At 42.4% G+C, this 13,006-nt stretch overlaps 1 protein-coding gene across 1 annotated transcript in view; it reads left to right on the top strand.

Annotated features, from left to right (window-relative positions):
- The first annotated feature begins 19 nt into the window (after positions 1-19).
- Positions 20-13,006, top strand: part of NHEJ1 (non-homologous end joining factor 1) — a 123,192-nt gene continuing 110,205 nt past the window's right edge. Inside the window, exons 1-4 of the mRNA XM_003406057.4 lie at positions 20-121; positions 2,818-2,994; positions 3,648-3,860; positions 12,003-12,141. Coding sequence (XP_003406105.1) covers positions 2,818-2,994; positions 3,648-3,860; positions 12,003-12,141 — 529 coding nt within the window. The 5' untranslated portion in view covers positions 20-121. The remainder of the gene's footprint in view (positions 122-2,817; positions 2,995-3,647; positions 3,861-12,002; positions 12,142-13,006) is intronic.

Raw genomic sequence — 13,006 nt, forward strand, 5'->3', positions numbered from 1 at the left:
GCCCCCGTGCCCCAAGGCCCCGCCTTCCCGTGGTGGGGGGGTAGTCTGCCTCTACTCTAGGCCTTTTGGTTTGCACCGGCGGCTGCTGCGGGGAGGGTGGGAGCTCTCGCGGTCGCTCACGGTAGGTGGGATCGGGCCGAGTCAGGGCCGGGCTCGGGGCCTGGTCCGGGCGGCTAGGAGCTGCTGAAGCCCCATGACCTTGGCCGGCATCCGCACTTTCTCCCCGAAGGGACCGCGCGGCCGGGTTTCTGAGGGAGGCCTCCGGGAGTGGGCGGGGCTAAGCGTGTCGCGTGCGCGCGCGCGCGCGCGCACGCAGTGCGCTTCCAGGCTGCTGGGCGGGGTTTGTGAGGGTTCAGTGAGACTTTTCCTCAGTGGGCTGCTTGGTGTGACGAAGCTGTTGGTTGTCCGCTTTGTTACCCTTTGAAGGTCCCGAGCCGCGCCTCAGTGCAGCCAGTGCTGTAGAAACGGAAAGGCAGATGGCGAAGCGCCTTCTATCGAGGGCGGGTGGAGACGACCCCAAGCGGGGCTCCTTGGGTGGGGTTGTGGTGATGGGACCAGGGTTCGTCAACTCCCAGAGGGACAGGAGTGGCCCAGTTGGATAGTCGCTGGGGCCTTGCTGCCCTCTGCAGGGTGTCGGAGGAACTGCCCCTGAGGCGCCCTCGGCCGAGGGATGGAACTGGGTGCGGATAATCCTTCTCGGGCGACCTCACCTCGCGGTTGCCTCTCAGCGACACCCCCCCACTCAAGAATATTAGACGGGGAAATCTGGTTAACGTGAATGTTATAGGCGACCTTGAAAGAAAGAAAGGAAAAAAATGAGATACAGGAGCCACAGATTTAGAACGGGACGTTCATGGTGGGGCAGTCAACTCCTAAATAGCCAACTCCTTTTTTTCTGGGACCAGTTGGTCCTTTTAAACAACCCCCCCCAAAAAAGTCCGAGCTTCCACGCTTTCCGAAGTGATGGGCTAGAGTAGTCTACTCAATTTTGGTGACTCTTAGAGTGCGCACTAGGGGTGGAAGGAGTCCCTACAAGGGAGTTAAAAGGACTTGGTGACTTAAATGCACCTGTGACCTTTGGCAGTGAGGAACTCTTGTCTAGTGAGCTGAATCATTCCAAGATGTACTCTGCCCCTAGGAACATCATATGGGAAATGTGAATGAAATCCCATCCTCCAAACAAGGTTTTGCCGCTGCTGCAAATAAAAATCACAATGTATATTTCACCTGTTAGTGACTGTACAAATTAAGTTATGTTACAAAGCCATGCTTCAAAAGCTAGGTTATGGTTTAAGAATAATGGCTTAGGCTGAGAAGAAAATGACTGGAAGAACACAACAGGATTAATCAGATGTAACAAGGAGTTTTATTCTTTATATTCTAAGATTTTTTCTTCCTGGCACTTGTCTTCACGTATTTATAAACTGAAATAATGAAAGAAATTATATTACTTTTTTTTTAACTCACAGGAGATATTATTAAATTTCCCAAGCAACCATAGGTACTGAACATCTGCTAGGCTAAGGCTACTACTGTAGCTGTTGATGTAGAAAAGTTGGTTTCCAGAAGTTTCAGGATATGCAGCAGGGCATGATATCATTGGTGGCAGCCAAGGGATGAAGGTAGGGGTTGGGGATGAAGGATAGGTTAAGTGGAAGTTAGTTCACTGTCTGTCTCTGTGATGTGCCTCTTTATGCATGACTTTCTAATCATTCAGAAACCCCGGTGGCATAGTGGTTAAGAGCTATGGCTGCTAACCAAAAGGTTGGCAGTTCGAATCCACCAGGCGCTCCTTGGAAACTGTGTGGGGCAGTTCTACTCTGTCCTATAGAGTGGCTATGAGTCAGAATCGACTCGACTAGCAATGGATTTAATTTTGGTTTTCTAATCATTCAAGTTTTTGTTCAAATGGGATTTGGGGCTTTTCTGTTTTCTCCTGGGTACAAAGCTTGTTAGTTCTTTTTTGTGTGTCATTGATCCTTTTGTGAATTTGCCAATAACTGGACCCCTCACCCACAAAATGAATAAATCTATGTACATACAAATTTTGTTTATAATTTCAGAGGATCTAGACTAAACTCTAGATTAAGAACCGCTGTTTTGGGGATTTTTTTTCCCCCAAATCCTGAGAGCTTCCAGAGATTTGTTTTTAGATAATTATCAAATAATTTTTATTTCCTGCTCAAGGTACTTATGATTTATGGTATTTTATAAGACAAGATTATTCTTTCTGTTCTAGAAGTTCTGGTAATAGATAGCACCAACATATTAGGAACATGATAAAGATGCAACGAGAATGGTTTAGGTTTCCACATTAAGTTATATTAGTGGAAAGTGGAAATACTAATACCATTATGCTGAGGCTTAGGCAATACAGAGGGGATATTTTTCTGCCCTCTAGGAACTTAATATAAGGGAAAAAACCCTCAAAGTTCCAAATAGATTTTTAGTGATTAGGAAGTAAGGTTGATGTTCAAGGAGCCCTGGTGGAGCAACAGTTAAGCGCTTGCCTTGCTAACTGAAAAGTTGATGACTTGAACCCACCCAACGGCTACTTGGGAGAAAGAGCTGGTGATCTGCTTCTGTAAGGATTGTAGCCTAGAAAACCCTATGAGGCAGTTCTACTCTGTCACACGGGGTTGGTATGAATCAGAATTGACTCAAAGGCATCAAACAACAAAGGTTGGTGTTCAGCTGGTTATAATGAGAAGAACATAAATCCATGCCTTCTGTTTGGTCAGAGAAGATTTTAGTTGATACAGAGCTGTCTGAGCATTTCCCTCACTGGGCCTTTGCTAAGTTGGGACTCTCCTGCAGATGGAAGAATTGGAACAAGGCCTGTTGATGGAGCCATGGGCATGGCTGCAGCTTGCTGAGAACTCCCTCTTGGCCAAGGCTTATATCACCAAGCATGGCTATGCCTTGCTGGTTTCTGATCTTCAACAGGTGTGGCATGAACAGGTGGACACTAGCGTGGTAAGCCAGCGAGCCAAGGTAAGTGTGAAGAGAAGTATGGGGGCGGGGAGGGGAGTTTCGGTGGATGTAGTATCTTTCCTAGTGAAGATCAGGAGACATTCAAGTCAACCAGCTTGTTGGCATGTAGGTTGCCAAGGAAGGTTGAATCGGGTTGAGACAATTCCACTTAATGTACGGCACTTCTTCCTGTAGCTCTGGAATTCTTCCTTATGGTTGTGTATGTGTATATATAGTTTCTGCACTGTGTGCAGTATAGAAATTATTATTTGATCTGTATGGGTGGTCTGTAAATTGATTTGCCCTGGTGGCAAAGTGGTTAAGAGTTTGGCTGCTAACCAAAAGGTCAGCAGTTCAAATCCAACAGCCACTCCTTGGAAACCCTATGGAGTAGTTCTACTCTGTCCTATAGGGTTGCTAAGAGTAGGAATCGACTAGATGGCAACAGGTTTGGTTTTTTTGGTTTTGGTAAATTGATTTGCTCTAGGCAGAATTGTTAAGTAGACTAGTTGATCTTCGTGACTCTTCTTTCGGTTTTCTTCTGTTCTGTTGTGAAGTTTTTGTCTTCCCATGCCTGTTGTCTTCGTGTTAACCAGAGAGTTTCTTTGCTGTTACTTAAGGAGTCAGTTCCCTTTTAGCACTCTCAGTCTTTGCAATTCCTGCTGTTTCTTTAGGAGCTGAACAAGCGCCTGACTGCACCTCCTGAAGCTTTCCTCTGTCATTTGGATGACCTGCTTCGCCCATTGTTGAGGGATACTGCTCATCCTAGTGAAGCTACCTTCTCCTGTGATCGTGTGGCAGAGACATTGATACTACGGGTGAGAAGTGAGCTCTCTGGCCTCCCCTTCTGTTGGAATTTTCACTGCATCCTAGCTAGTCCTTCCCTGGTAAGTACAATTTTAATATGTAATGGGGTGTGGGGTGCTAGCTGCTTTGAGATGAAGCTTTAAGAGCTCTTATTTTTTCACAAACCCCATTTGAAATTCTTCTCCGTTAGAAAACTTTCCTCTACTAAAACAAAAAAAAACCAAACCCAGTGCCATTGAGTCGATTCTGACTCATAGTGACCCTACAGGGCAGAGTAGAACTGCCCCATAGAGTTTCCAAGGAGCACCTGGCAGATTTGAAATGCTGACCCTTTGGTTAGCAGCTGTAGCACTTAATCACTACACCACCAGGGTCTCCTCCTCTACTAAATAGAAGGCAAAAAGGATCCTTGACTGATATATCTTTTCCTTGGAAAGGGAGTATCTTTATTCATCATGTATTCGTTCAGCTTTTGTTAAGCATCTACTATGTGCTAATGAAAGTAGCCCTGATGGCGCAGTGGTCAAGTGCTCAGCTGCTAACTGAAAGGTTGATAGTTCGAACTCAGCAGCAGCCATTCCGAGGGAGAAAAGACTTAGTGATCTGCTCCCATAAAGACTGTAGCCTACGAAACCCTATGGGGCAGTTCTGCTCTATGAGTCAGAATCTACTCAGTGGTACCCAACAACAACAATATGTGCTAGTTATTGGGGGTTCAGATCTAAAAGATATAACTTCTTCTTGGAGTTCATGATCTAGTGAGAAGACAGATAGGAAACAATCAATGCTTTGACTGAGATAGGCCCAGGATGGGAGGAGGAAGGGGTTAAGGATCAGAGAAGACCTTTGAAGAGATAGTTTCGGAGCTGTGCTTTGAAGATGAGTTGGAAATAGTCAGGAGAAAATAAAGTAAAAGGGCATTCTAGGCAGAATGCATTTTGAGAGGCATGGAGATGTATAAGTGTGGGGCAAGTTTGGGAACTTTAGGACTGCAGTATAGATAGGAAGTCATGAGAAAAGTGGTTGACAGTGACCAGATCTTGAAGGATTCTAATGAGTTTGGATTTTATCCTACAGGTAACAACAGGGAGCCACTGGAAAACTCTAAGGACGAGTTTAACGTGGTCCAATTTGTGATTTAGCAAGATCTGGTAATAGAGTAGCTTATATGCCAGTGTTAGGTAGCTTTCTGAACCTTTTTCATCATTGAATTCTTATAGCAACCCTGCAAAGTAGGATATTATCCCTGTTTTTTGGAGTAGGAAGCTAAGATTGAGGGTAACTTGCTGTCTTAGTTTCCTGGGGCTGCTATAAGAAATTTCCACAAACTGGGTGGCTTATAACAGCAGAAGTTTATTCTCTCACAGTTCTGGAGGCTAGAAGTCTGAAATCAAGGTGATGTTGGGGCCGTGCTCCCTCTGAAGGCTCGAAGGAAGAATCCTTCATTGCCTCTCCTAGTTTCTGGTGGTTGCTGGCAATCCTTGACGTTCCTTGGTTTGTGCAGCGTAACTCCAGTCATTGCCTCCACCTCCTCATGGCCATCTTTTCTATGTGTTCCTTTGTCTGTCTCTGTCCAAATTTCCCTTTTCTTATAAGGACACTAGCCATTGGATTTGGGCCCAGTGTAATCCATTATGATCTTGTCTTAACTTAATTACATCTGAAAAGACCCTATTTCCAAATAAGATCATATTCACAGGTGGGGGGGAGGAGGTAGAACTTTAAAAAATCTTTTGCAGGGGAGCACACAATTCAAACAACAAAACTTGCATAAAGCTGATAAGTTAATGAGCTGGAGTTTAACCCCTAAATTGGTCTGGTTCAAAAGCCCATTTTTAGGGTCTAGGAGAATAATATCGCCTCCTGACTTGTAGCTTTATGTGTTCTGAGAGATTCTATTAGAAACTAGTTAATTGAAAGTGGACATTAAGAACTGGTTTGGAGGTCTCACTGCCACCTGAGTCCTTCCACTTTTCTAGATAAACAGGGCTTGTTTCAGTCAGCAGAACTTGTGTATAGGGTCTTCTGTGCAAGGCCTAAGGGTATAGGTTTATCAACAGAGGGATCAGAAAACAAGTGAGCATCATCTCCTATTTTCCTTCTTTAGTCTTCCTGAGGCGGTGTGATGCTTTGACGTTGATAGGGTGGATAGAACAAAGGGCTTTTTGCAAAACTGTTCTCTGATCTTTATTTTTGATCTGGAACCCAGTAAAGCTAGACCTGAGTGCTAGGAGAACTACTTCTCATTTACTTTTGGATTTCCAAAGCTCAGCAACAGTACTTAGCATATACTAGTCACTTATATTTGTAGAATTGAATTTCTTCTGCTGAAATTTTCTATCCTGCTTTAGGTATCGTGTATAGAATTTATAGGCAGTCCCCAATTCATACTTAAGAACGGACTGCCATAAAGCCTATTATATTAGAATTTTATTTAAATACAAACAGTGGTTTGTGATAACTAACCCAGGCACTACTTCGTGATGCTCGTGAAAACATTGTGCAATTTGGAAGTGTTTAAGTGTTTTATATGCGTAGAAAGGTAAAATATATGCTACCTACTAAAACGAACCTTTGACTGACTGACACTAAGAATCCTATGTACCTGTTCCAACTTACCTACAAATTCAACTTAAAGACAGAAACAGATCTTTGTTAATCCAGGGACTGCCTGTTATCTATTTAAAAGCAAGGCCCTTGTAGCTTTTTCTGTGACGCCAGGGGGCACTGTTCTCTCAATAATGCTTGTCCTGGGACCAAATGTTTGGGCGGTTTTTGGGTAGGCCACACAGTAGCTAGGTAGAGGAGTCTCATTTTGCAGTACATGCCCTAGCAGAACAGTGAATGAGAATGGGGAGGCCGTCCTCTTTGGAGGCCAATGAGCTAGTATAATAATATTCTGGTTGAAAATATATGTTCTAGGCAAATTCCTCTAATTAGGGTGCTGTAATAAGTAAAGAGGTGGCAGTTTTTGGAGTGGGTGAGCTCTGGTTAGCCATGGGAAGAATTTATCTTTTGAAAAATTGATTAAAATTATGCTTTAGGTTAAAATAAAATATTTTCTATTAAAAGAGGAGGAATGCCAAACCGGGGAAACCTCTGAACCTGAGGAAGGTTTATAGAGAAAAAGAGCCAGTGGACACTGGCAGTGATGTAGGTGGATACTATTTCAGGCTGATGTGTGTGTCTGTGAGGTCACACAGACATAATTTTGTTTGTTACTCATTCTTGTGATTGTTTTTAATTTTTTGAATGAGTAATTCATGTAAAAGTAAAAAATTTGAAATAGCCTTTAATGGTATGCAGTGAAAAAATAGATTTCCCTTCTGTTGCCTTCTCCAGTTTGTTATTTTCCTTCTCTAAAGCAATTGCTGATGTCACAGTCTTGTGAATTCTTAGAGAAAGCCACATGCACACACCCACACCTGCATATATATATGTTGTTGTTATGTGCCGTTGAGTCAGTTCCGACTCATAGTGACCCTATAGGACAGAGTAGAACTGCCCCATATATATATACACATGCATGTATCATAGATGTACACATATAAACACACACAATCAGATATATATCTGTGTATATTATATGTATATAACCCATTGCCGTCGAGTCAATCCTGACTCATAGCAACCCTATAGTACAGAGTAGAATTGCCCCATATTGTTTCCAAGGAGCGCCTGGTGGATTTGAACTGCTAACCTTTTGGTTAGCAGCCATAGCACTTAACCACTATGCCGCCAGGGTTTTCTGTATGTATATGTATATATATATATATACTCAAAAATATTAGCAATTTTTTATACACTGTTTAGTACCTTAGTTTTTCCACTTAATTATAGAACTTGGAGATCATTCCATATTAATGTATTTAGAAGACCTGCTTTGATCTTTAATAGTTGCATAGTGTTTGAGTTGGATGTACCAGAATGTATTTAACTGATCTTTTGTTAGTAGATAATTGTTTCCAGTTGTTCGCTGTAATATACAGTGAATGTCCTTGTAATTATTCTTTTTGAGTGTAAGTGTGTGAATAAATTCCTAGAAGTGAAATAGCTGGGTCAGAGTATATGCGTCTTTAATCTTGCTAACGTAATGTCAGATTTCCTTCAGAGAGGTTATGCAGCTCAGCTCTTAACAGCAACACAGGAGAGGAGAGTACTGGTTCCCCACACCTTCTGCAGCGTAGTATTCACATTGATAATGTAATGGTTCTCTAAGTCTCTGCAGAATATTATGCAATATGTAAGACTTTGGGTCTCTGCTTTCTAGCACTGAGCTCATCTCCATTCTGCCCAACTTTACTTCATTTCCTCCTCTTTCCCACTATCTCTTTTCTAGTATCTAATGTAATTCTTAACATTTCATATTTTGACTTTCAGATGTTTCACCTCTTTGACCATTTTATGATCCTATGGGTCACATGCAAAGGTCCCTTTGTGGTAGAAAGAGCACAGGCTTTGGAACCATTAGACCTGAGTTTGTAACTCAGTTCCACTGTTTTCAGACTACTTGCGTTGCCTTGGATAAGTTACTGAAATGTTATAGGACTCAGGTTTTTCATCTGTAAAATAGAGATACTAATTACATTACTATGGAGTTGTGAGGATTAAATAAGAAAATATATATATTTTTAAAATTTTTATTGTGCTTTAAGTGAAAGTTTACAAATCAAGTCGGACTCTCACACAAAAATTTATAAACACCTTGCTGTGTACTCCTAATTGCTCTCCCCCTAATGAAACAGCACACTCCTTCCCTTGACTCTCTCTTTTCGTGTCCATTCAGCCAGCTTCTGACCCCCTCTACCCTCTCATCTCCCCTTCAGACAGGAGATGCCAACATAGTCTCATGTGTCTCCTTGATTCAAGAAGCTCATTCTTCCCCAGTATCATTTTCTATCCCTAGTCCTGTCCAATCCCTGTCTGAAGAGTTGGCTTTGGGAATGGTTCCAAGCTTGGGCTAACAGAAGGTCTGGGGACCATGGGCCCCAGGGTCCCTCTAGTCTCAGTCAGACCATTAAGTCTGGTCTTTTTATGAGAATTTGAGGTCTGCATCCCACTGCTGTCCTGCTCCCTCAGGGGTTCTCTGTTGGTTCCCTGTCAGGGCAGTCATCGGCTGTAGCTGGGCACCATCTACTTCTTCTGGTCTCAGGCTAATGTAGTCTCTGCTTTATGTGGCCCTTTCTGCCTCTTGGGCTCATAAGAGAATATATATAATATTTCTTAAACTTAGCATTATAGTGGACCTGTGAGAGCAAATCAAATCCCCCAATTTTCCTTTTTTAAAAAGATAAGAATCCTGAGATTACACTGGATTAAGCCACTCTCACATCTAGGTGATGTAGGAGTCAGGGCTAGAATCCAGGTCTCCTCATTCCCAGTCTATTACCCTTTCATTGTATCATCTGATATGATTGATCTTTGGATTGATAACTGACATTTGTTCTCCTGCCTATGACTTGTGAACATTTCTGTGAGAAATCTGAAGACTTTGGGGAGATTATAAATAAAGAGCTTTTCCTCTGGAAAAGATTGGAATCTCCTGTTTCTAGACTTACTATACTTCTTGACCTTCTTCACTGTTGCGCAGGAGCCTTCCACATATTAGGCACCCAGTAGGTGTTCGTTGAATTGACTCATTACCTCTTCATATATTGCTCTGTGAATGGAGGAGAGGCCCCTGATCTCCTAGCACTTCAAGATTTTTCCTTGTACTATCTGTGGATTTGCTTTGATCCATTTATACATTTTAACCAGTCTTTCTTATAGTCATTAATATGTATTTTCAAGACTTCTATCTAGTGTTAGACTATGTCCAAGAACAGGGCAAAGCTATCTGGAAAAATTGGAAATGAAATCCATTTTACCTTAGCCACAATGCCTTATTCTAACCAATTGATCTAAGGGAAATCATTCTAGTGCTCGTCTAACTTTGAAATGAGTTATACCCAAGGATTCAAAATGGTGTAACCCAATCCTATGAAATTATTTGAGCAGTTAAAATATTTACTGATACAAGAAAGTACAGTCCATTAGATAACTTTTGGTGCCTGGTATGGTATTACTATACTTAGTTAAACATGAGATTTTTTTTTTTTAAACTGTTCCTTCTCTTGGTTCATGTCATTATATTTACCACCACTCAAAGAAATTGCCTTAAGGTAGTTTCCCAGAGAGAGGCTGGTTATTAACTTCAGAAGTTTCTGTCATTTGAGTACTGGCACCAGATCGATGGTGATGCTGCTTGGTTAGCAATGGCCATTATTTTCAATTGAACTTGTCAAACATTGACTGGTTTTCATATGGTAAGCATTCACCTATTTTCCCTTCTGATCTAACTTCAACAGGACCAAACTCAACAAAACAATTTCAAGGAAAGAAGGTAGGGTCTAGAGTAGACAAATTTCCCCAAACACAGGATGTCCATCACATCCTGAGCAGTACTTCCTCGAGGCTTAAGTTTATGCTAAGCACATGAGCTGGGAGACAGTCCAGGTTGGGATGTGCAATATGATAGAATGAGGTGTAAACCAAAAAGTGACTAATATCCGCAGCTAGACTTGATTTCTGGTCTCCCACTCTGTGCTAGTAACCCTGTACTTCTTAGGTCCTGGTGCTGGTACAAAAGCTGCTGCCACGCATACACCCCCTTCCCACCCACACATACACCCAGTCTCCTCTCCCGTTCTAACCTCAGAAGAATGTACAAAAAAGTCTTTTCCACTTAATTTGAGCCACGACACAATTGGAGTTTTTAGTAGTAACTTTTACTAGAAAATTAATGCATCATGAAAACATAAAAGTCTGAAGATTTCAGACTTCTGACCCTGATATAGGTAAGTCTCTGGCTGGCACGTATTATGAAACACTCCAGTACCTTTTCCTTACTTGAATCCTGCACGGGGTATCTCGTCTAAAAACACCATTTTTTAGATCTAGGGGAGGGGTTGGCATACTATGGCCAGCAGACCAAATTTGGCCAGCTGCCTGTTTTTGTAAAGTTTTATTGGAACACAGCCACCCTCATTCATTTATGCATTGTCTATGGCTGTGTTCATGCTACAGTGGCAGAGCTGAGTGCTGCAACGGAGACTGTATGGCCCACAGAGCCAGAAATATTGACTAACTGGTTCTTCACAGAAAAAATTTGCCAACCTTTGATCTAGGGCATTTCTTCTTCTAAGTGCCTCCTTTAGTCCATCTCCTTTCCAGGGAAGGGAAAGGAACTTTGATAACATCCCCTAGCCACAAATAGATTATTGATTTTAGTTATTTTTGTTGACAGGCTAATGGACACCTTGTGTGGGAGAACTAATGGTTATTCTATATAGCTATACATTATCATATGAGAGCATCACCCTAGCTGTGCTACAATATGGCTGTGTTTGCATCCTCTTGTTAAGAGCAAGGTGTGTGTGTGTGTCGGGGGGTGTTGTATTATTCCTTTCTAGACTGGTCTCTTGGTGACTGGCTTGTTTCTATTATAACAGTGACCTTAGACTTTGCTGTGTTTATGGAACAAATTAAAACTCCGGGCTATCATCAGCCTTGAAATGGCTCTTAAGAGTGTCTGGAGCTAATTCAACCTTCAAGGCTCCCTACTTTCTGTTGGTTTGTATCTGCTCTAGCCACACTGACTTTCTTGAGGGTTACTTGGATCTTCTGCTTTTGTCTCTCAGCCTCTACTGTCAGTTGAGCCAACCCTTTCGGCTTATCAAGTGTTCCACATCCTTCTCTTTAAATCACAACTCTAGGTCATCTGTTCATGGGCGTTCTCCTTTATTCTTCCCTTGTTTTATCTGCTTCACAAAGAAAATCCTTGAACCTCTTTAATATACTTATTTAATTAATGTATTTGTATTTATATTTGTATAAATGTGTTGCTTGTCTATGAAGAAATCCCTGGGTAGTACAAACAGTTGATACACTCAGTTGCTAATGGGAGGGTTAGAGGTTAGAGTCTATCCAGTGGTGCCTTGGAAGAAAGGCCTGGTGATCTACTTCTGAAAAAATTGGCCACTGAAAACTCTGTGGAACACATTTCTACTCTGGCACACATGGGGTTGCCATGAGTCAGGGTTCACTCGATGGCAACTGTTTCTTTTTTGATGCCTATGAAACTAAGTTTCTGTGAAGACATTTATTCTTTAGCACCGTTTTCTAGTACCTATATGAGGGAATACTTTGTATCTGTTGGCTCATTGATATCTCCCCCCTCAAAGGTCTCCCAACACTTGATTCGTCCTTTGATGGGCATGAGTCTGGCATTGCAGTGCCAAGTGAGGGAACTTGCAACATTGCTTCAGATGAAAGACATGGAGATCCAGGACTACCATGAGAGTGGGGCTACACTGAGCCGAGGTGAGAGGACATCCTTCGAAGAGCTGGGTGGGGACGTTCTTTGAGGGCCTTAGAAAAGAGGGAGATTCACTAGCATTAAAGAGGTGTTTCCCCAAGGGTGGATGCTAGATACTGACCAGGAACTGGATACTTGATACCAGGTAATACTTCTCTCTGCCTCGAGTACCTGGCTAGGGCCCAAGTGGCCAACAGAAGTTATAACCAAGTCCAGACATGCCCTAAGCAATGGCAAGGAAAGGCTTTGGAGAGGGGCCAGTAGCTATACAAAATTGTACTAGGGCAACATGAAGTTGGAAGTTTAGGAATTTGACCTTTGTCTTTGTGGTAGGAAAAATTCCTAGAGTAGATGCTGCCACCAAACCTGTCATTTGTTGCTAGTCACTCTCTTTTCCTCCCTGTTTGCCCACATACTCTCAACCCTTTTTTGCCCATGGGACTAGATGTCTTTGGATATTGCATCTTTCTTCTCTTTCCAAGCAGTCCTGAGCTCTGTTCCCTTTTCATTTTACAGGATGGAAGCTCATCCTATTTTGTTGTCGTTAGGTGCCATTGAGTTGGTTCTGACTCATAGTGACCCTATGTACAACAGAATGAAACACTGCCTGGTTCTGCACCATCCTTACAATTGTTGTTATGCTTGAGCCCATTGTCGCAGCCACTGTGTCAATCCATCTTGTTGAGGGTCTTCCTCTTTTTCACTGACCCTCTACTTTACCAAGCATGATGTCCTTCTCCAGCGACTGGTCCTCCTGATGGTATGTCCAAAGTATGTGAGATGTAGTCTCGCCATCCTTGCTTCTAAGGAGCATTCTGGCTATACTTCTTCTAAGACAGATTTGTTCGTTCTTCTGGCAGTCCATAGTAT

The sequence above is a fragment of the Loxodonta africana genome, chromosome 6 (assembly GCF_030014295.1).
Source record: "Loxodonta africana isolate mLoxAfr1 chromosome 6, mLoxAfr1.hap2, whole genome shotgun sequence".
NCBI lineage: Eukaryota > Metazoa > Chordata > Mammalia > Proboscidea > Elephantidae > Loxodonta > Loxodonta africana.